Source organism: Centruroides sculpturatus, unplaced genomic scaffold (assembly GCF_000671375.1).
Source record: "Centruroides sculpturatus isolate CEXI.00-Female unplaced genomic scaffold, Cexi_2.0 scaffold1916, whole genome shotgun sequence".
Lineage (NCBI taxonomy): Eukaryota > Metazoa > Arthropoda > Arachnida > Scorpiones > Buthidae > Centruroides > Centruroides sculpturatus.
The window spans coordinates 885-23,765 of record NW_019386278.1 but is presented as its reverse complement, the minus strand read 5'-3'; the positions used below and the strand labels follow the sequence as shown (position 1 = coordinate 23,765).

The 22,881-nt window shown below is 28.7% G+C and overlaps 2 protein-coding genes across 3 annotated transcripts; both read left to right on the top strand.

The window, feature by feature from the left end:
- Positions 1-697: 697 nt before the first annotated feature.
- Positions 698-2,985, top strand: LOC111614377 (chitinase-3-like protein 1). 2 transcript variants are annotated; one of them, XM_023355749.1, is made up of 3 exons: positions 698-986; positions 1,073-1,195; positions 2,091-2,276. In XM_023355749.1, exons 1-3 carry the CDS (start codon positions 783-785, stop codon positions 2,160-2,162), a joined length of 399 nt encoding a protein of 132 aa, XP_023211517.1. In that variant the 5' UTR covers positions 698-782; the 3' UTR covers positions 2,163-2,276. The 2 variants fall into 2 exon arrangements, with proteins under 2 accessions (XP_023211517.1, XP_023211515.1); XM_023355747.1 differs by lacking the exon at positions 2,091-2,276 and adding an exon at positions 2,361-2,985 and having other exon boundaries at positions 705-986.
- A 6,374-nt stretch (positions 2,986-9,359) lies between these two features.
- On the top strand, positions 9,360-22,356 carry LOC111614375 (adrenodoxin-like protein, mitochondrial; the record flags this gene model as incomplete). The annotated part of the gene is made up of 4 exons (XM_023355746.1): positions 9,360-9,546; positions 18,510-18,564; positions 22,047-22,153; positions 22,232-22,356. Coding segments are annotated over 4 exons (441 nt in total), but the record flags the coding sequence as incomplete, so codon positions are not given.
- Positions 22,357-22,881: the final 525 nt, after the last annotated feature.

Here is a 22,881-nt window from a genome sequence, read left to right as displayed (position 1 = left end):
TATAGTTATTAATTAATTTAATAAAATAAATCTTTGAAAATAAACCTAGTAAAATTTTAAAAGTATTTAAATTTATTAATTTATTCAAGAATATACTAGTACTATGCTGGCATATAAATTGATATTTAGCCCAAAAAATTTTGTCAAAGATCAGAACTAACTTACACAGCAGGTATAAATTGCAAACTTTTACCAAAGAGTAATAAACTGTCATAATTCCAGCAGGCCATCAAAAATATTTTAGATTAAAGACTATGTTTAGTAAATTTATTTAACAAAGATTAACACAATAATAATAGAGCACTTGTTAATTATGTTGAATTATTTCCAATAACTAATGTACTAATATTACGTCACTGATGAAAATGACACTGTATAAGTAAAGATGTGTTATATGTAGCAGTGCTACTGAGGTGCTAGTACTAAGCTATGTAAGCAGCTAATATTTTATTGAAAGTTTTAACTTTAAGTCTGCCAATAAACATATTCAAGCCAATGTACTGTACTGTAGAGCAGTGATACTCAAACTGTGGTCTTTGAACCAGCACAAATCTGAGAATAGTTTATTACTGGCCTATAACAAGATTTCACTTAAAATTTCATATATATATATATATATATATATATAAGCTAAAAGCCTTATATTATTTACATTTTTTTTTATTATTTGATGGAGAGAAAGGGCCTCTTATGAATCTAATCTAAATCCTGTATTTATTATAGGATATATTATAAAAGAAAACTAAGTTATAGCCTATAAGTAATTTGTATTAAGAATTTAAATGAAATATTTACTACAGAATTATACGGTATCGTATCTAAAATCGTTAGGAGTCGATTTGAAGAAGATTGTTATCATTGTATCATCGACGTCACAAACTTGGACTTTAGATGATTCGTCAGATACGTCTGTCGGTGCTAAAGCTACAAAACCTGGAAATAAAGGATCCTATACTCTACATCCAGGAATTTTATCATATTACGAAGTAATTAAACACTCTTATATAGTGATGAAGTAGATGAAATAATCGATTAGAACAATTTATCTTTCTTCTTCTTCTTTTTAATTTAGACTTGTAAATTGTTAATGCAAGATGGATGGACAATTAAATACGACCCCGAAGCTAAAGTGCCGTATGCTTATCGTGGAGATCAGTGGATCGGATATGACGACGTCAAGAGTGTTTCCGAAAAGGTATGTTTATGATTCTCATAACTGTTTATAAGTCTATTATTTAGGGCCTCGAGGCTCTAACTATAGACTTTTTTTTTTTTTTTAATTATTTGCTGAAGGGGTAGGCCTCTTAAACCTTAGGGCCTCAACAAGCTTAAATATGCTATTAAGTATCTCTAAACATACTTTTTAAAACAGTATCTTTCTCTAAATTTTTATCACCAGAAAAATTCAATAAAATCATTATTTCTCGTAAATAGGGTGGTTCAAAAGTCAATTTATTCAAGCAATTAACTATCAAAACATTTTTTTTTTAAATTATAATTTAATTTGTTAAAGCATTGTAATTTATGTATTTGAAATAAAAAGCTATCTGTTTTATAAGTTTGTAAGTACTGTAACTAACAAAGTAATTAAATAAGGCAACAGTTGAAAGAGTTTTTATAATAGTTAACTGATTTTTGGGCCACACTACAAATATATAGGCCTATATTAAATAATATTTATCTAGTATTTATTTTGCTGTTTAAAATTACATTTAACATTAATTGTTCATCTGGTATAGATGATTAGAAAATGGTATTGTTCCTTCAGATACAGACATTTTCCAGTTGGTTTGATCAACTAAAGAAACGTTTTCTATCAATTTGGGAGGAGAAAGATCAATTTTCTCTTAGTTTTCTCAGTCAGGAAATGAAACTAATCAAACAAAACATCTCCATGCATGAGATTCTCTATGACAGAATGCAATCATTTCATTCTTATATCTTACATAGAAGTGCAGTAAAGATATACATTGATTGATTAACTAAAATAATATATAATTAAATTTTAATTTTACTGTATATTTTTAGAGTTTTTTTTTTCCAATATTGAAACTTTAATTAGTTATAATAATAATAATAATAATTATCAGGGCCTTCGAGAGGGACTTTCGTATCACTTTTATCTTTTCGAACCCATCTTCAATTTAAGGCCTTCCAAATGAATCTGTTGATTACCCAATAAAATGTGGGGCTTGGTGAATCTATTGGCCTCCTGTAAATATAAAGTCTGATGAAATATGAGGTCTTCCAAACGACTACACTACTGAAAGGCCTGATAATTATTACATATAACTGTAAATTTATATTTATAATAAATTTTAAGTGTAAAATAATGTTTATAATTAATTTTTTTTCTACAGGTTAAATACGTTAAAAATAGTGGATTAGCGGGCCTTGGTCTAAATTCTCTCGATCACGACGACTTTCGAGATTTATGTGACAATGACATTTATCCTCTTTTAACGGCAATTAACGACGTTCTCAAATAAATTTTTTATTCTCATTTACTCGCTTTAATGACGATTAACGAACGTATAAACTTTGACATTAAAATAATAATTATGAAAAATAAAATAATCCTCTTATTTTTTTTTTTCATATACTTTAACACACATGTTCCTGCTTTTAATGGCAATTAATGACGTTCTTTACCGAATTTTTTTTTTTAAATTTATATTTTAATGACAATTAACTATGTTTTGGAGTGACTTTTTTTTAATCGCTTTAATGACAATTAACGATATTCTCCAACGAATTTCTTCACGTAAATACTTTAAAATTCGATTTTTAATTTTATAACTTGGGAAATAAAATTAAATCTTTGAAACAATTCTCTTATTTTTCATATACTTTGACACACAAACACACACACACATACATTTTTTTTTTCCTATAATTTAATCCGTATCAAGCGGAATTTGATATCGAATAGCAGATGATACTGTCAATCACAATAATCGATCGCATTTTTCTAACATTCTTAAGAATATTAAATTTAAGAGAAATATATATTTAATTTTTCTTTTAATAAAAAAAAAATAATAATAATAAAATATCAAAGATTTTAATTTATTTAATTTTTTATTTTATTTATGTATTATTTATTTATCTATATCCAATTATTACAACATAAAAAAAAAGAACAGGAAAAAAAAAAGAATCTATTTTAAAAAATTCTATTTACTGTAGATTTTATTGAATATATAATTAAATATATTAAAACATAAAATATTCTATCGAATATTTTACACGAATTTCTGTTAATTTTGGACGAATATCTACAGTATTATGGAAGGAATATTTTTTTTGTTCTTTTTAAGTAATTCATCTAAAAAAAATTAAATTATTTATTAATTCTATAAGTCTTTATGTCTTTTTTTTAAAGTTTTTTTTTTTTGTTTTTTTGGATTGAAGAATCATTTATTTGTGCGAAGTCGGCAGAGAATGCTTCTGCAAATCGATTATATACATATGGCGTCACGCTTCTTCTTCCTACTCCTCCTCATCTTCGTTGAAATCACAATATTGTATCCAACATCAACAAACTCCTTGATCGTGCTTCATCCTGTAAAATTAAATTTACTTTATTTACTTTATAATGTATTATTATATAACGAAACACCTGCGATACGTTATTATATTATCATTCAAACAAACAGTATTGTAGATACTTTTTTTTCCCTCCCCCCCGGATATCAATCTCTCAAGATGTAATTTAGCATTTGTTTTCTTAAATTTAAGGAGGGAAAAAAGCTTAAAAAGTAAGAAAATTAAGAAAAAAGTGTGAAAAAATAAATAAAAATAAAGAAAAAACTTCTCAAAGAAGTGATCTATTCAGTGAAGTAGAAGACAAATATCCGGAATTCTAGGAACTCCAATAATAGTTTCGAGTTCTAAAGATTGAAATGACCTATAAAAGGCACAATTCCTATATATTAATGCCTTGTAGTGCTATAACTATTTTTTATATATTGCCGAATAAGAAAACGAAATGTATACGTCTGTGAAAACCGGAATTATATCAGGGAACATTTTGATGTTTAAAATATTTATTAAAAAAAATTAATTTAGTTTAAAATATTGTTTTATTTCACTTCAATAAAAAGGAAATATTATCGGTGTACACTATCTTTCCTCTTTTTTTTTTTTTTTGTGAATTAGATGCGAGGCTTTTTAACTGTAGACTCATAACGCGAGGCCCTAAGTTGAGGCTTGTTTATCTTATGTACAAATTGAACATTGTTATATTGATGTTTCCGATTACTTACATGTAAATTCTCATCATTCTTATATAAGAACGATGAGAAATGGATCACCATTGTTGTTATATTAGGGGATAGAGTTTACTCAAAGTTCTAGGCTGAAGAAAGAAAGAGAAGGAGATGATGAGAGAGAGGAGAATAAAGTGATGAGAAGGATGAAAATAAATACGAAATTTATTGAGAAATATTTACATACCAAACGAGAAATGATGAATTTATCCATTCTCCTACGGTACAAGAATTATAACAAGGATTTACATGTGAAAAGTAAAATGTGCACATCTTCGTCTTTCTTGTTAGACACGTTATCACGGTTTCAACTTGTTAGATGCGAACAAACGATTTAGTATAGATTCAAATACAATCTTAGAATACGAATATCTTTCTATTGTATTCCTCACTCGAGAGGCAATGCTTTATATTTCACGAACCAAAAGAGTATGGAGTGACATATAAATAGAAACTCGATCCACAAAGCGAAGATTTAACTTGTTATTTTCTTTTAAGTCGTTCAACCATGCAGAATACGAATTTCTCGACGGACGTGTTAAACTATATGTTTCCCTCCTACTTCTATGACAAGTACACCATTTTATATCGTGGGGGTAAATTTTTACTCAAGCTTAAACTTAAAACGAACGTCAAGCAACACTTTACAATTCGTCTGTTACAGATTTAGAATTATAAAATTTTATATATTTATATTTTTAACATTTAATTATATTTCGAGAATATTAAATAATAAAATTTTGATAAGAAGCTTATTTTATGAAGTATTTAGTAAGTTTCTTGATTTATTATCGTCTATATGAAGTGTGATAAATGACTTTTATTAATACTTTTACTTAAATGAAATCATATAAATAATAAACAATAAGAAATAATGTGAACTATCAACAAAAATTTGGAGATAAAACAGAGAATGTGGAACACTCATTAATTAGATTCAATGGCATCATTAATCATTTATTATGATCTTATAGATGGTAAAACTTATTACAGTGAAGTGCTAATATCAATAACATTTTATAAATGTTGATTTTAGAAAAAAAATATCATTAAATTTTTCTCTTGATAAAAGTATATAAAATCAATTCTATAATTACTATAATTAAACCTAATTAATTTTAATTATTTTGAAGATTGATTATAATGCTCATTACAAATTATCCTTAATTTATGATTTTAATTATCAAATTACATATAGCTTATGATTTGAAAGTAGTAACATTGTTAAAAATTCAGTGAGTTTGTGAAGATCTCAATCTCTTCAATCATCGGGATTTTCAAAATATACTGATGATCCGATCCACTTCGAAATTGGATTCTTCAGAGGAATTCATTCAATGAATGGTCATACTGAATTTGTATCATTAAACACTGTCAATACGTTTGTGTTGATTCATCAGTTGGATTCCTCTGATGAATCCAAGTCTTATGCGCACTAGCTACTTCAATCATTTGGCTTTCATGTTCTGAGTACTGAACCCATGTAGTGAAGAGAAGTTGTAGGGTCTATCTAACACGAGAAACCATTACTATTAAATTACGTCATGTTTTTACGACGCTATAAATTTAAGCGTACACCATGACAACATTAAAAATCTCTTCTATAAATCTGCATTTTCGAAATAAATTTGAAAATGATAATAGAAAATGTTAATTTATAGAAAAAATAGAGATATTTCTGAGTAATTCAAATCTGGCAGCGGAATTTATATTTCAAATAAACCTCGCTGCCAGATTTGTACATTGCTGTTCTCATAATTTGAATTTAGTGATCAACGACAGTGTCACCAAGGTACAAGAAGTCAGACAATTTTATAAAAAGTTAGAAAAAATTTTTGTTTTTTTTTCAGTTCTGTTAGGCGTTGGACAATGTTAATGGAAACGAATCAAACCAACTTAACAAAAGCACTGAAAAGAGTTTGTCCAACAAGATGGTCTTTCCGTATTAATGCTCTTGATGCATTACGTTCTCGTTATTTTACTGTAATTAAAATATTGACATATTTATCATTAAATAGAAAAAATTATGATGAGCAACGTGAAGCTAAAAATTTAATTAATTATTTTAAACAATTTTTAACTATTATTTTGATAATAGTACAAAGTAAAATACTCGAACCGATTAATACAGTCTCGAAAATTCTGCAATGTGCTAATGAAGATATAGAGATTTCTCTATATCTTCATTAGCACATTGGAGATTTCTCTATATCTCCATTGAGATGCTTTCATCACTCCTAACCCAATTCCAGGACTTAAAGAATAATTGGGAGTTTGTTAAAAACGATGCCTTTGATATCAGCAATATGGAATATTGAACCTTCTTTTTCTAAAAAAGATTACATCGTGTGAAAAAATTCTTTGATGAATTACAGGTAGATGAGCGCATTGAAAACAGTGAACAATGTTTCAAAGTCGGTGTAATAATGAATCTAACTACAGTAGAGCGTCGATTTATCCGAATCAATTGGGAACTGGGGTGGTTCGGAAGATCGATGTTTCGGATAACCGATTATGTACAAAAGAATATATTAACCTATCCCATGTTGAAATTTTTCTCCGTTGCGTGTCGCTTCGCGTTGAATTTTCGTCGATGTTAAGTCTAACGAAGACTATTGCATCGTTAAAAATTATTTTTTTATTTTGTACAAACAAAATAAATATATTGAAAAATCTAAAAACAATAAAAAATTATACTTCAGAAGTTAATTTAGTATCAAAAACGTAAAATATTTGAGTAACCCAAAACATAGCCAAAGATTGCAGCTTTAAAAAATTTAAATTTGCCGACTGGAATTCTTTCGGATAATCGACGCTCTACTGTATTTGAATCCGCTCGAGAATTATGTACACCTTTTAAATGCTTATCACTTGCATATCTTGTCGCATCATCTGATAAAAATATACTGGAAAGATCAGAATTGTTACAATTGGCATATCCCTTCGACATTTCACCTAATTTTGGACTTCAATTGCTTTGATTTAAAATGTGTTTTAAGACTCACTTAAAGCTCTATACGCGAAGTTGCCGAACTAATTTTAATTCACTTCAGCCTCAAGTGGCTTCTTCGACATTATTGCAGCATGCCTCATATTTTTTAACTTTACCGGTGACAACACGACATCAGAACGAAGTTATTCAAAAATGAAATTAATCAAAACGTATTTAAGAAGCAGCATGTCATAACACCGTCTTAGCTCTTTGGCAACTATTGAATATATCAATTGAAACAACAATAGAGAGGTTGAGGCCGAAATTTTAAACGCGAAAACGTGTACGTCGGACGTTCAGCGCCGCTTTCCTGTAAGTCTAGAAGTTTGACAATGGTGTTTGGCTAGTCAGTGGAATCATACTCGACATTCCGAACACCATTGTCAAACTTCTAGGAAAGCGGCGCTGAACGTCCGACGTGCTCGTTCTCGCGTTTAAAACTTCGGCTTCAACCTCGCTAATAGCTTGTCAACTTGATTTGGAGAAAGTGATTGACCGATTTGCAAATGAAAAAGCGAAAAAACAACAATTTTGAAGCTTTTTTTTAATGTATTATTAGCGAGGTTGCGGCCGAAGTTTTCATCTCACAAACGTGAACGTCGAACGTCGAGCGCCACTTACGAGATAACGGCGCTCGACGTTCGACGTTCACGTTTGTGAGATGAAAACTTCGGCCGCGACCTCTATTATATTTTGAATATACAATTATGTTTTGTTTTATTATTATATTTGCATTTATTAAATTGAATATTTTATTATTGGAATGTCTTGAATCTCAAATAAATTATTATTAAGTAAAGTTTTAAATCGAAATAATTAGATATATATATATTTTTTAAATTAAATGTTTAAAACAAAGTTCGCGAGTCCTCTTCCGAGGAACTAGGGGGCGCACCGACTCTACTTGCTCCAGGGCGCTGAATTTGTAGCTAAGCCACTGGGTCAAGCCATCCGTACTCGATCATACAAACTTTCATTGTGAAGCGAATCGTTGTTCTTCCATATCTGGAGACACTTTCCATCGATAGATGTGATGGCCCTTCGTGCAGATTTTCACACCGCCCATTAAGATTAGAGCCGAACTTCTCATCTTGTTCCTCTGATTTAACGAAAAGATCAGGTAGGCCTATTTGGCTCAGATCTTAAAGAAATCTTCGTTAATTTTATTGTTTTAATTTTTAAATCATATAAGTACATCTCAAATGATGCAAGATTATTAAAAATTGACAATTAGCTCTATCAGAATCTTGGAGAAATCTTAATATTTTTAGATTTAGAGGTCTTTCAACTTTAGGTATGAGTGAAGATAGATTTCGATTAGGATCGAAGATAACATTTATGGTAAAATGGAATAAGAATCACATCATAAACTATAATTATCCTATAATTGGTTATTGGAGCATTCACATTTCGGTGTTCTTAACCAGAGCCGTCGAGAACTTATATGGAATCCGGTGGTAGAGTGGACCCCTTTTGCCTTTGTTTTTTTCATTGTGGGTCTTTAAGTTTTCTTCGAATCAAAAAAAAAAAAAAAAAAAAAAAAAAAAATAAAAAAAAAAAAAAAAAAAAAAAAAAAAAAAAAAAAAAAAAAAAAAAAAAAAAAAAAAAAAAAAAAAAAAAAAAAAAAAAAAAAAAAAAAAAAAAAAAAAAAAAAAAAAAAAAAAAAAAAAAAAAAAAAAAAAAAAAAAAAAAAAAAAAAAAAAAAAAAAAAAAAAAAAAAAAAAAAAAAAAAAAAAAAAAAAAAAAAAAAAAAAAAAAAAAAAAAAAAAAAAAAAAAAAAAAAAAAAAAAAAAAAAAAAAAAAAAAAAAAAAAAAAAAAAAAAAAAAAAAAAAAAAAAAAAAAAAAAAAAAAAAAAAAAAAAAAAAAAAAAAAAAAAAAAAAAAAAAAAAAAAAAAAAAAAAAAAAAAAAAAAAAAAAAAAAAAAAAAAAAAAAAAAAAAAAAAAAAAAAAAAAAAAAAAAAAAANTCAATGGTTTTTGTTCATTGTATATATATTTTTTAAATTAAATGTTTAAAACAAAGTTCGCGAGTCCTCTTCCGAGGAACTAGGGGGCGCACCGACTCTACTTGCTCCAGGGCGCTGAATTTGTAGCTAAGCCACTGGGTCAAGCCATCCGTACTCGATCATACAAACTTTCATTGTGAAGCGAATCGTTGTTCTTCCATATCTGGAGACACTTTCCATCGATAGATGTGATGGCCCTTCGTGCAGATTTTCACACCGCCCATTAAGATTAGAGCCGAACTTCTCATCTTGTTCCTCTGATTTAACGAAAAGATCAGGTAGGCCTATTTGGCTCTGATCTTAAAGAAATCTTCGTTAATTTTATTGTTTTAATTTTTAAATCATATAAGTACATCTCAAATGATGCAAGATTATTAAAAATTGACAATTAGCTCTATCAGAATCTTGGAGAAATCTTAATATTTTTAGATTTAGAGGTCTTTCAACTTTAGGTATGAGTGAAGATAGATTTCGATTAGGATCGAAGATAACATTTATGGTAAAATGGAATAAGAATCACATCATAAACTATAATTATCCTATAATTGGTTATTGGAGCATTCACATTTCGGTGTTCTTAACCAGAGCCGTCGAGAACTTATATGGAATCCGGTGGTGGTAGAGTGGACCCCTTTTGCCTTTGTTTTTTTCATTGTGGGTCTTTAAGTTTTCTTCGAATCAAAAAAAAAAAAAAAAAAAAAAATCCCCAGCTATCCCCCTCTTGGCGATCCTGCTCTTCACAAAATTTGAATCACATTTAAGATTTGGATCTTATTTTTTAACAAAATTTGAATCAAGCTTAAGTTTAGAGTAAAGTATCTTTTCTGACTACTTCAAAATATAACTGTTTAGCGAGATCTGTAATAATATAAGGAATTAACTTACAGCTCTCATATTACCTGTAAATAAAATCATATTTATATTTATACAGTACAACCCCTCTAATCTGTCACTTTTGGGACTGGGGGTATGGTCGGAACGCAAAAAAGGTTGGATTATCAGAAAAAAGTAAAATAACAATCTTCCCCTTTGTCCAGTCTTTGTGCACCGCTAATTTTTCATTTAATGAAAGAGTAACGTGTTTACGTTTCACTCCCGACATGTTGAAAACACACACAAAACTGTACACGTACACACAATGTAAAACATATACTGTAGCGAACACAGAAAAACGCCATGGACGGTGAGTCACCGACGAGTCGGGACAAGTTTCTCGACTACGACCACGGTCGGATTAACCGGAGCGACGGACTAGCCGAGGGCGGACTAGAGGAGTTCTACTGTATATCTAAAAGAGAGAAGATAGGGCCAGCCATTCATAAATGTAAAAATACACCTTTTCAAGAACCCATAAAAATACACGAACAAAATAATTAAAACAAATAAAAATAATTTCTCACCACTTACCAAAGCACGCTTTGTGCACCAAAGAATAAATTTTGGAATCCCTCTATATCTGTGACACAGACCAAATGATTCTACTTACTTCCCTCTATCTGAACCTACACATTTATAACAAATAAATAAACATTTCTATTAAAAACATATAATTGAGATTATAGAGGGTTTTAACTGTCATTTCTGTATAAAATTTATATTTTTGATTCGTACAATATTAATATTTTATGTCTTAAAATGAATAATTTGAATTCAAATTTATTTAATAATTATTTTATAATGAATATAATTTAATTTATGAATATTTATAAATATCCAGAGTTCGAGTAATTTAATATCCTTTTGACATTCCAGTATTAAATCACATTAAATTTAAATTTGAAAAATTTGTATTTTTTGATAAAAAGGCTAACTATTTAAGCATGATTTTTTTCATCGTTCCGTTAGAGTTAATTATAATTATTTTATAAGGGTACACTCCAACATTCGTCTGTAATCCAACTCGAGGCACTTTATTCTTTATTCTATATCCATTGTTAGCTCTTTATTTCTCATCTCTTTCCCTTGTTGATTCTGATTGATTCTTTTTCTTTAGCTTTTTTCCCTTATTGGTCCATTTTTTCCCTTATTGGACTACATTCGAATTTCGGATTGAACTGCTGTTTAATTAATCATAAGTCTTATGAATCAGCACAAACTTATTGATGGTGTTACATGATACAAATCCAGTATGACCATTCATTGAATAAATTCCTACTAGATGATGATGATTTTGATCTCAATACGTTCGTATTGAGAATATAACATGATGTAAATTCTTTGATACCTCTCTCGGAACAAGACATTTCTAACTCAACGCATTTCCGGGCAACAAAGTATTTTTTGATTAGTACTGTCAACAATTCAAGAGTACAAGACGAATTTTTATATAATTTTATTAGAAAAAATACAACGCTGTTAATTTAATATTAAAATTATCCGAATAGGATAGTAAAACTCGATGAGAAGTGTAAATTTCCTATTTATAGTGTTTCTTTTTAGACTGAAATTTGAAAAAATTGTAGATCTATAAATTCCCACTGTCATCCGTCTATCTGTCCTTCCTTAATCTCGAGAACGGAGTTAGATGGATGAAACTCGAGACCAGATATAGAAATCGGGGCAGAGGTCCCTGATTAACTATATACTAACTCCCAATGCAAACCGATCATGCTATTTCAATTCAAAATTTTACCTAAAGGTGCTAGATAGATGATTGGTACGACTGTAATTTACGTTCGTACGATTGTTAAAGTTTAAACTTACGCGGCTTTATCAGCTATTTTTACTTAACATACATACCGTATTTTGATTAACGCGATTTTGATATACGCAGTAGGATCGAGGGATTAATTAACCACGTTAATCAAGGGCCACCTGTATATTTACTGTTGGTGATTCCATTTCTAAAAATATCAATATTTTGATGATAAACAGAAGATGGTGTTTTTCATCGATCAATGAATGTATTAACTTGTAAGTTTATTTATTAATAAGCCTATTATTCGTAATCTGATGTTTGTGATTTCTATATGATCGATATAATCCTGTAAGAATTCTATTGTTCAAGAGGATTCCTAAAATTTCCAACATGAAAAAGCTCTTTTATATTGTGAATAAGTAAATTTTTAGAATGTTTTTAAATCTAAGCATTTTGTAAACATATTTTAAAATATATTTATATGTATAAGTTTTTTACTGAATTTGACTTCAATAAACGCGATATTTCACTGTTTTCCTTCATAAAAACTTGAAATATCATTAAATGTTTTATACTATTATCGGCTTTCTAACAAAGAAATATTTATAAAAAAATTTCTTACATTATTGAACGAAGCTTAAAACTGTTAAATTATTTTTATCTACTTTTTAAACAAGGAACAATTCATTCATTTCATTTAAAAGGTTCTATCTAAGAGAAAGTAAATAAATTGTAAATAAATTGATATAAATCTTATAAGTTTAAATGTGTTAAAAGGAAGATTTTGTGACTTCTGCTCACAGTCTTTATAGTGTATCCTTCCACACAGACGTAGTTACATAATAATTAAGAAAGTAAATTTTAAATGGTAAAATTAAAACTGTACTATAATGAAACCAGATGCTCCGCCATTATTATTGTCTGGAATAGGAATCATTTTCATCTCAAACAATTATAAATATTTAATACATATAAAACTACCATCAAAATATATTCAGATTAGGACAAACTTTTAAATTAAAATATATTGTATTTGAAATAGTCGATTAAATCTTCGAAGCGAGAGAGAAATAACAACAGCCCTTCCCGTACACGGGAGTGAGAAAACTTGTTTGATTGACAGAACATAGATCACGTGTCATAGACGAAACAGATTCTGATTTCTGTATGTGACATAAATGAATTTCTGTAAAGTGTGACGCGTTTCCGTCACACAATCTACTGTACCCATGACGTAGAGGTATTTACATCAAAAGAATAACAGTTAATATGATGTGGTTATGTCAGGATACAAATTGACAAAGAAACCACAAAAATGTGTGAAGATCGTATACGAAAACCAATGAAAGAAACAGACATCAAAGAAGAAATATATTTGAATAGAACAGAATGGAAAATTGTCTAAAGATCAGAACATAACAGATTATATTAAATGTGCCTATTTAATATGTGTTTATAGAAACAAGTGGTTATAGCCTATTCATTTTATAATGCACGATTTCTTTTTCGCCTGGCTACTTCATTCCATCCGGTTAGTAAAAATTTCTGGGGTAATCACTGCTGTATGATTGTAATAATTTTTTTAATAAATATTTATTTATTAAAAGTTCGATATCAGTGTAAAACATTTAATGATATTTCAAGAGATTTTATGAAGGAAAATAGGGAAATATCGTGTTTATTGAAGTCAAATTCAGTAAAAAAAGGTATACATATAAAAATATTTTAAAATATGTTTACAAAATGCTTAGATTTAAAAACATTCTTAAAATTTACTTATTCACAATATAAAAGAGCTTTCTCATGTTAGGAATTTTAGGAATCTGCTTAAACAATAGAATCCTTACAGGATTATATCGATCACATAAATCACAAACATCGGATCAGACATAAATAATAATTACAGAACGTAGTGAAATATTACAATACATTCAATTTACAGAATTTTGGAACTATTTTCCTGTTATGCACAGTAATGGAAGATAATTTTATAAAAGTTTTATTACATAAGATATCTTCTCAAACAAACAATACTGACGTTCCTCCTAGATGCTAATTTTCCTTCGTACTTCTCTCTGTGTTTGTCGTAAAAAGAAAATAAGTATTGTACGAGTTCATATGCAAAGACTTGTCTTTGCATATGAACTCGTATAATACTTATTTTCTATTTGCTAAATTCGCCTTATTTTGAGAGTTGTCAAACATCGAATCGGCGTCTCCGTTTATTCATTTCTGAAATTGGAATAAATCAAATGTGCCGCTAAACCGCACTATATGCATTTATTTATTATATTATTTAAGAAAACGAATCGTTAAATTTTTTAGTTTGGTTTTATTCGTATACGGCAACGTGACATGAACGAACTGCTGAACGGGCAATGCCTCCCGGAAGGTTTTTTTTATGAGAAACTGCCCCTGTTTAGGTGTTACTAAATAAAAAAAATCCCGAAAAACTCTGCATGGCCATCCCGTTGGTGAACCCACGACCAACTACAAGAGTTCAGTGGTTTTATCCGCTATGCCACTGGTGGGCTAGACTTTTCGGCGTTCAGATTTTTGTAAATTCCGAACCATAAGGTTCGGCCTCATGGGGCTAAAACCAGTCGTGATGCCGCAAGATCCTAATATGCTTCGGCAACATAAGTTTATATACATATTTTCTGTCTTCTATTAATTAAGCTGATATTCGTCACGACGAACATTCAATATAAACGCGACTAGTCAAAAAATGAGAGTAAATTACAACTTTATTACTAGTTTGCGTATCATTAGAATATATTCTGTATTTTTAGTATCTAGTGTACTAGCGGTTATGGAGTATGTCGGTATTCAGCAAACTTAAAGCAATTCCATTAAAAAAAATGTATGAGGCCCAATAGAAACCTACGAAGTTCTTTTGCGACTCTTATGCAAAAAAAAAAGTCGCTCAACATTAGTCTAGACTCTAGACGATAAAACAAGTCTATGTGTTCATTGCAGATATTACAGAACGTTATTTGCTATTACTGGATCGTCCATCCTTAAAGGCATAGAAAAGCACTTAATACATTTATTTAATTTTTAATTTTATCACAAAATGTATAGTAAACATTGCATTTACGACCAAATTGGTTCTTGGAAAACCGTCGATAAACGAGCCGTCGTAATTCAAATTCTATTTCCGATAGGTTTACTGTGATTATTTGGGGTTCCATTTCCAGAAATGCAATTTAAGTACGTAATATCACATTAAGATGGCCGAAGAAAAGAAAAGGGAAAAAGACAGACTTAAATAAGGCATTTTATAAATCATAAAGAAAAAATTTATGCCAGTAGTAGAGTAGGAACCAACTAACTGTATACTTTCTATACAATTATTTTTACTATTTTTGAGATTATATATACAGTAATTTTTATTTTTTGCTTCATTTAAAGTTGGTAATATTTTTTTATTTATTATACTTAAATTTATTATATATAGGCCTATATATATAATATTTTTTTTGAATGGTTATTAATATGAAATTTGAATCTCTATTGTTAGGAAAAATGTTTACAAGTATTGAACACTAAATAAAAGTTTAAAAGAAGGACAAATTTCTATTATATCTAACTTGATTATTTACAATTCTATAATAAATCAATAAAAATTTTATCTCAATGAAATTATTAATTATCTCTTGAAACTTGAAACTATGAACATCAATGAGACTGCTGTTCATAGTTTTAAGTGATCAAAAAATATTGATTTTGTATCTGTCTCAGATTCAATGTTTTCTCTTGTCTTACTCCATAAATTCTCGTAGATTACAAATCAATTACTTTGAATTATTGGATAGAAAATATAATTCTTAAATTAAAACAGGGCGAGCAAAATAATACGAAGTATAATATACAATTGTTATGGATTCCAGTGCACACATCACGCTTCGATTTCTCTACAATTTATCCAATTTTATTCGAGATGAAACTATAAATTGTTTAATTGAGAGTTTTATATTGGAGATGTTCTTTTTCACAAAAGTTATTACACATTCTTCTAAGACTATGATAATGTATAAAGCCTTTCATTCAATAAAAAGTATGATTTTTTCTAATAACTGCGACATTATCTGATTATAGTAATATTCATTATAGCTAAAATTAATATTTTAAATATTTACTTCGAATTATTCAAATTTAATTATTTAAAATTTTGAAAAATATTCAAACATTTATTATCATTCTATTGATTTAACGAATATTTTAATAAATGTATGACTTTAATCATAAAAGTTCTATTGATATAAAATTCGTATAATTGTTTGATATATTTTTCCAATATTTAAAAATATTTATTATAATAATAATGGCTTATCGATATGCAATGTATCAATTTTTATATATAAAATGATCTATTTCTTTTTCCTTGCGTATAAATATAAAAATTCGATTATTTTCTTGATTGTAGATGGAAAAATCAATAAAAAATTATAGATGCTATTATTTATTTTATTTTTATTGCAATACAATATTCGGTTATTCCGAGAAAGACTACCTCTATAGAACCACAGAACAGTAACAAGGTCATATGCTTTTCCATTTGGACACATTATTGATTCCTGCCTCAAGATTGCATCAACATATTTTTTATTATTTATTTTCAAAATCTAATATTCTTACATACAGATAATACACGAATAATCGGCCCAAAATCAGATATATATATTTTTATTATGATTTATAAAGTGTTATATTTTTATGCTCCATATTGTTATTGTTGGCCTTCTCGATGTGGTTCATCGAAACTTAGATTCAAGTAGAATGAATAAAAAATATTCTTATTCTATATATTATTTTTTTTAAATTGCTATATGTATACAGTTTGAATCGCTGTTATTATAAAGAAGGAAACATATATTGAATAAAAGTTTAGAAAAAAATTATAATAGAAATTTTTGTCTCTGAGTATTTTAGTTACAGTTAAATATTAAATCAATAAAAATTTTATAAATGAAATTATTAATTTCCACTTGAAAATACGAGTCAAGCATACACATACGAAATTCAGACATGGGCAGCATCTACAGGTTCGTAATTCAAGATTTATTATAAACACTGAATCTATGACTGAATTCTATTTACACAGCTGGCTTAACGACGATTTCCCAGGAACGAAACGGCAGGAGGCCCCGATTAACTATACATGAACTTCCGGTTTGAACTGGAAGTCACGTTATTTTAATTCAAAATGTTCTCCTGAAATCAGGTAGATGATCGGCACGACTCCGTTGTTAACAGGAAAAGAATGACGTACAGGGGCAAAACACTACTAAAATTGGGAGCATTGTGACGAAAAATTGCAGCCCTTTGTAAAGATGTCACAATAAATAATTACTCGTTTTATTTATCTTACCCTATCCTATGGGTTATCCGAACCGTAGGCTTAGGCCTTGTGGGTCTAAGTAAAATACGGCTACGGCTGATTGCAGCGATTATTAACTATGAAAACACAAATTTGTGAAATATATACAGTACAATGTTCAATGCATTTCATATTAAGGAAAATAGCTAAAATATGAAAATAAATTTGTTTTTATGATTGTATGAAATGCCATTTTTTAATGCATTTTTTCTGTTGATAATTTCGATTTGATGATATACAATTAAAAAAAATTCACGTCTAGAAACAATTTCAATTGATGATAGTGTGACACTAAACATATAGAAAATTATAGATTTACCTTGGCTTCTAAACTATGATTTTCTAAAAACAGTTAGACTTCAGCTTTAAGGAGTTAACCTATCGCTTTGAGAGACGGTATCGATTCCGGGCAGATCGAAAAACCTGAGGAATTTTTGAAGTGGTCTGTCCCGGATACATTAGCCCCGCCTTTCCTATCCGGTCGATCCATTATGAGCCTGAGTGGCTTTTTTTGGACCACGATAGGCTTGAAAAAAAGCCTTTGTCCCCGCAAGATGGAGTCAAAAATGGATAAATACTGTATATAAATTAAATCGTAAAAGCGTATTAATTTATCACAAAAAACTTCTGTTTTATACAGTCGACCCCTCTATAACACTGTTGATTTTTCCGTTTTATATGAATTCCATGTTGTACCAGTCACTTAGATTTTACAAATACGTGTCCCGGGCTGTGAACGACTCACGTATTTGTAAAATCTAAGTGACTGGTACAACATGGAATTCATATAAAACGGAAAAATCAACAGTGTTATAGAGGGGTCGACTGTATATTATTATTATTTTTTTTAACTGACAACCTTTAATAAATTTTAAACCTAAATTATTTTAATTACAAAATGACAATTTATTTTACTGTTTAACAATTGTCGGCAGGTGGCGTTGGAAAGCAAATATGGTGGTACAGCATGGTTTGCGGTGTTTACGATTAACTCGTTTTGCGAACACGAGATTTACAAGAAAGTTTTTGATTTGTTTAGATAATTTATTTCAAAGAAATATTAATGAAAATTTGAGAAACTTTCAGACGTCTTGTACGTTAATATAAATATAAATATATATGATATGAACATTAAATAACCATTCATTCTAATTAGTAAAATTATTAGTAATAATGCAATAATTCATTGTATAATATTTATTGAAATTTATTTTCTTTAGCTCATTGCTTTGATAAAAGATTCGAATGGGAAGATCCAAAGTCTGAAGATGAAATGTAAGCTTTTATGAATTACTATCAGTTTGTTCTAAATTGAAAGTGTTTGAATTTAAAAAGGAAAAAGAAAGAAAATGGAAAATAAACACATTTCAGATCTTTTAAAACTGATATAATAGTTGACAAGTAAATGACTGTCAGCTCAAATAAATATTCTGTGAGATTTGAAACTTTAAAGAGGCATTTAATTTTGTAGGCTGCACAGTCAAGCATCAGTCTACTTCCATGGAGATTCAATTTCAAATCTGGTCTGGACTTCAAGATTGGTAGTACAGATCAAAGTATTGTATTCCATTTCTCGTGTTGTGTGATTTCATTTTGTTTTGTTATATATTTTATCTTTGACTTTTGAGCATTTCCTTTGTTTAAATTACTTTAATTTATATGATAGTGACATCAATATGATAATCACATGTACTCATTATTTTTTGAAGATAAGTAAACATTGATAGAAGTACTGTTTATATAGTGGGTGATCGGTTAACGAACAGTTCAGATAGCGAACAAATCAGATAACAAACACTTTCGTGAAAGATTTTTATGATTGGACAAAGAAACACTTTACTGAACAAACATAAAAAGATGCAACAGAAAATAACAAATACTGATTGATTTTCCCTTGTTTTCAGGTAACAATTCGAAACCTTTTGGAGCGTGGCAGACATAACATCAACGCTCAACCCGATACCGATCAGATAGTAATCCTTTGAATTTTGAAACTCTCCCTTGTAATTCCAGCTTTTTGTTTACCTTTCTGACAAATAATTTTTTATAGTCTTTGCGAGACTGTCGGATGGGCACTTTTTAAGTTTTGTGTCGGGGTTTATTTACGAATGGTGAAAGTTTAACTATCCCATTGGATAACGTTTTAATACCAAATTTCAAATTTCATCCAGGCCTTGTATTTAAATAATTTTTTGTGGGCAAATTGATTTCTGTTCACTGATTTTTGTGAGTTCTTTTCTGAACTTTTTATTTAAAAAAAGAAACTGATAATATTATGGAGCCTAAAAAGAGGAGTGTCAAGAACTGTGCTCACTGTAGAAACCAAATAAGAGATAATAGCCAAGGTAGAAAGTGGGCACAAGATGTCTGATATTGCTAGGCAGTATGGCTTGAACAAGTCTACAGTAGGCACAATCTTAGCTATGAAAGATATATCAAGAAATCTCAAGCTGCTAATGGAGTAATGAAAATCACATCTGAGAAATAAAGAGCATTTTAGAGCTCATAATAGAACCTGAAACTGATCTGACGACAGAAGAACTCCAGGGATGTCAGAACAACGAACATCCAAGTGGCATCCAACATCCAAACCAGAATAAGGTTAATGGGGTTGGGGATCTCTCCAATTCCAATACTATTAATTACTTTCGAAAAATCCTGAAGAAAGGAGAAAAGCAATTGACATTGGACAGATTCTTTAACCCCCACAAATAGAAAAAGCATGACTAATAAAGATGCAAGACTGCATATATACCATATTTTGACAAGTATAAGTCGCACTTTTTTTACTACTTTTTGGGGCTCAAAATCATGGTGCGTCTTATATTCGACAGGTAACCATTTTTACAGTGAAATTACCTACAGTAGTGGCCACTCTAGGGTCCAACCTGTGCAGTGGTCTGTTAAACAGATGGTCCCTCAACCGACTGGCTAGAGTATCTAGATTATCAGAGTAGCGACACACGAGTCATCGCCGCCATGTTCTGTCGACTGTCATCACGTGACCTCTGAGTTTACATTAAGAAATGACGATTATTTCAGTTTAATAAAAGTATCGATTCATCCATCCGTCATATTCTTGAATAAAAAAACAAATAAAATGTATCTTTAGACAATCCCATTAAAACAGTGTTTTTCTAAATTTTTTGTCTCAAAAATAGGGGTGCGTTTTATACTTGACAGTAACTTATACTTAATAGTAATATGTTAAGTTACTTATACTTAATAGTAATAATTACTATTAAGTAACTTATACTTAATAGTAATATGTTAAGTTACTTGACAGTAACTTAACATATAAATAAATGTAGTAAAAAAGTATATATTTTTTATTTTTTGGAGTCTCTGGAACGAATTAATCAAATTCCCATAAAAATCTATGGTAAATTGGTAATCGGTTAACGAACAAAGTCTTAGAACGGATTATGTTCGTTAACCGATCACCCACTGTATTTAATGCCAGTTTATTAAAATAGTATATTAACAACATATACTTGACAATAAGTCTTGATAACATAACAATACTCATTCATAGTAGGTAAAATTATAACCAGTACATAGAGGTAAGAGTAGGAGGTGCCTTAGTGGTCTAATTGTGAAGCCAACAATTACCATCTTGGTTCATCAAAAACATTGATTTGTTGCAGTGTTACTATTATCAGTTTTTGTGATTTCTCAAAGTTGAAATGATATTTGTGCATTAGTGCATTTTATCCATCAACATTACTTAATGTCACTCTTTAACATATTAAAATGATGATGGTAATATATTAATATAACCATTGAATGATATATATATATATGTAAACCCAGCAAGTCCATTTTAAAAAATATGCACATCACAGTAAGTCAACTCAAAAATATTAATAGACCTACAGTCATACAACTTGCAGTTGAAATTTTATATGAAGCACTATATAAAAAATTATTTTTTTCATTGGATAATCACTACATTTTATCCATTCTAATATAATCACTACATTTGTTTAATCCATTCTTATCATTAAATCTTACTTTAATCTTAAAAGTTTTATTTTTCAATTAACCTATTACCTCTCACTATGCAAATTTGTCCATCATTTTAGCTTTTCTGGTTAGATGTACTTTTGAAAAGAATGATGATTTTGTTATCTATTTCTATTTTGTTTATGAAAGATGATGTTTGTATTCTGCAAGAATAAATGTTTTTTAAAAGAAAGGTAATGAAGTTATTTTAAGTGTGTTAGAAGACAAAATGGAGTTGCAACATAGCAATGAATAGGTGTGCTTTTGTAATGTGGATTAACACATGAATGCACAGATCAAAGGTTAGTTTTTATCATTTATTCTAGATTTGAGTTTTGTAGGGTTGAAGAATTGTCATTTAGTTTAGCCTGCAATTTTTGCTTTAATGTAAAAAAATTAACAAAAAATGTACTTAATTGTAAGTTTTCAAAAACTTGGTTATGGTCATATTCAAATAAATATTGCTTTTAGATTTTTTAATCTAAAAGCAATATGCTGTGATGTTGGAAGGTTAACAAAACAGTACTTATCTGTAATATTTTAGTAAATTTATTTTGGAAAAGTTCAAAGAAATTTTGATTTTGAATTGTCAAACAGCATATCTTTTCTAATTTACCATTTCTTTGTGATGCATTACCATTGGAATGTGACATTTGACACATCATACAGGAGTTGAACATAACAATACCATAAAGATAATTTATATGATAATGTTTTCTTTATTTCTGATTACAATATATTTAAAATTTCAGTGTCACTGTAAACTTTATATTGAAAGATGGAAAACAAGTAACAGTTAATGGAAAAATTGGAGACAATGTTATGTATCTTGCACAAAGACATGGCATTGACATAGAAGGTATATTAATTTTTAAAAAATTAAATTTAATCTTATTTAAGACTAAATTTACTTTTACAAAAATGAATTTAATTTCAGGTGCTTGTGAAGCTTCTTTAGCCTGTACTACTTGCCATGTTTATGTTGATGACAATTATTTAGAAAAGTTAACTCCTGCTGAAGAAAAGTAAGCATAACTTTAAGTGAAGTTTTTGCATTGCATATTAAATGATTTTAAAGTTTCTTATGATTTTTAAATGAATGTAAATTAAATCAAATTTATACACAAAAGAATTTATTTGATAAAATTCATTTTTTAACATTTTATTTATAACCTTTCCTTCAAAAAATAACTAATGTAAAAAATTATTGAAATTGAAATGATAAATCAAAATTTAATTTTCAAGATAGTTGGCTGGATTTCTTTCAAAATATGTAATAGGTTTTTTTATGTACATTCGATGATTTGTTTGAAGTACTTTCAAGAGCTTGAAGCCTGTAAAGTTAAAAAGTATGTAGGTTTTACGTTATAGTTTGCTAAAACTTCACTACAGATTACACAAAATGATCAATGCTCATCATTCATTTCTTTTTAATATGGAAAATTTATATTTTAGATATTCTTCAACATATAACATATTTTTGTTTTTTTAGTTATTGTATTTTTCTGCATTATTTTGGTTTTATTATTTTTGTGATTGGTACAGCTTTCCAATTCTGCTGAGTCTTTCTTAACTTTTTAAACACAG

Bases quoted from the DNA above. Each gene is read 5' to 3' on its own strand.
- LOC111614377 (XM_023355747.1), top strand. From the start codon at position 783: ATGAAATATTTACTACAGAATTATACGGTATCGTATCTAAAATCGTTA. The intron at 987-1,072 runs GTAATTAAACAC...TTTTTAATTTAG, and splicing joins GAATTTTATCATATTACGAA to ACTTGTAAATTGTTAATGCA. The intron at 1,196-2,360 runs GTATGTTTATGA...TTTTTTCTACAG, and splicing joins TCAAGAGTGTTTCCGAAAAG to GTTAAATACGTTAAAAATAG.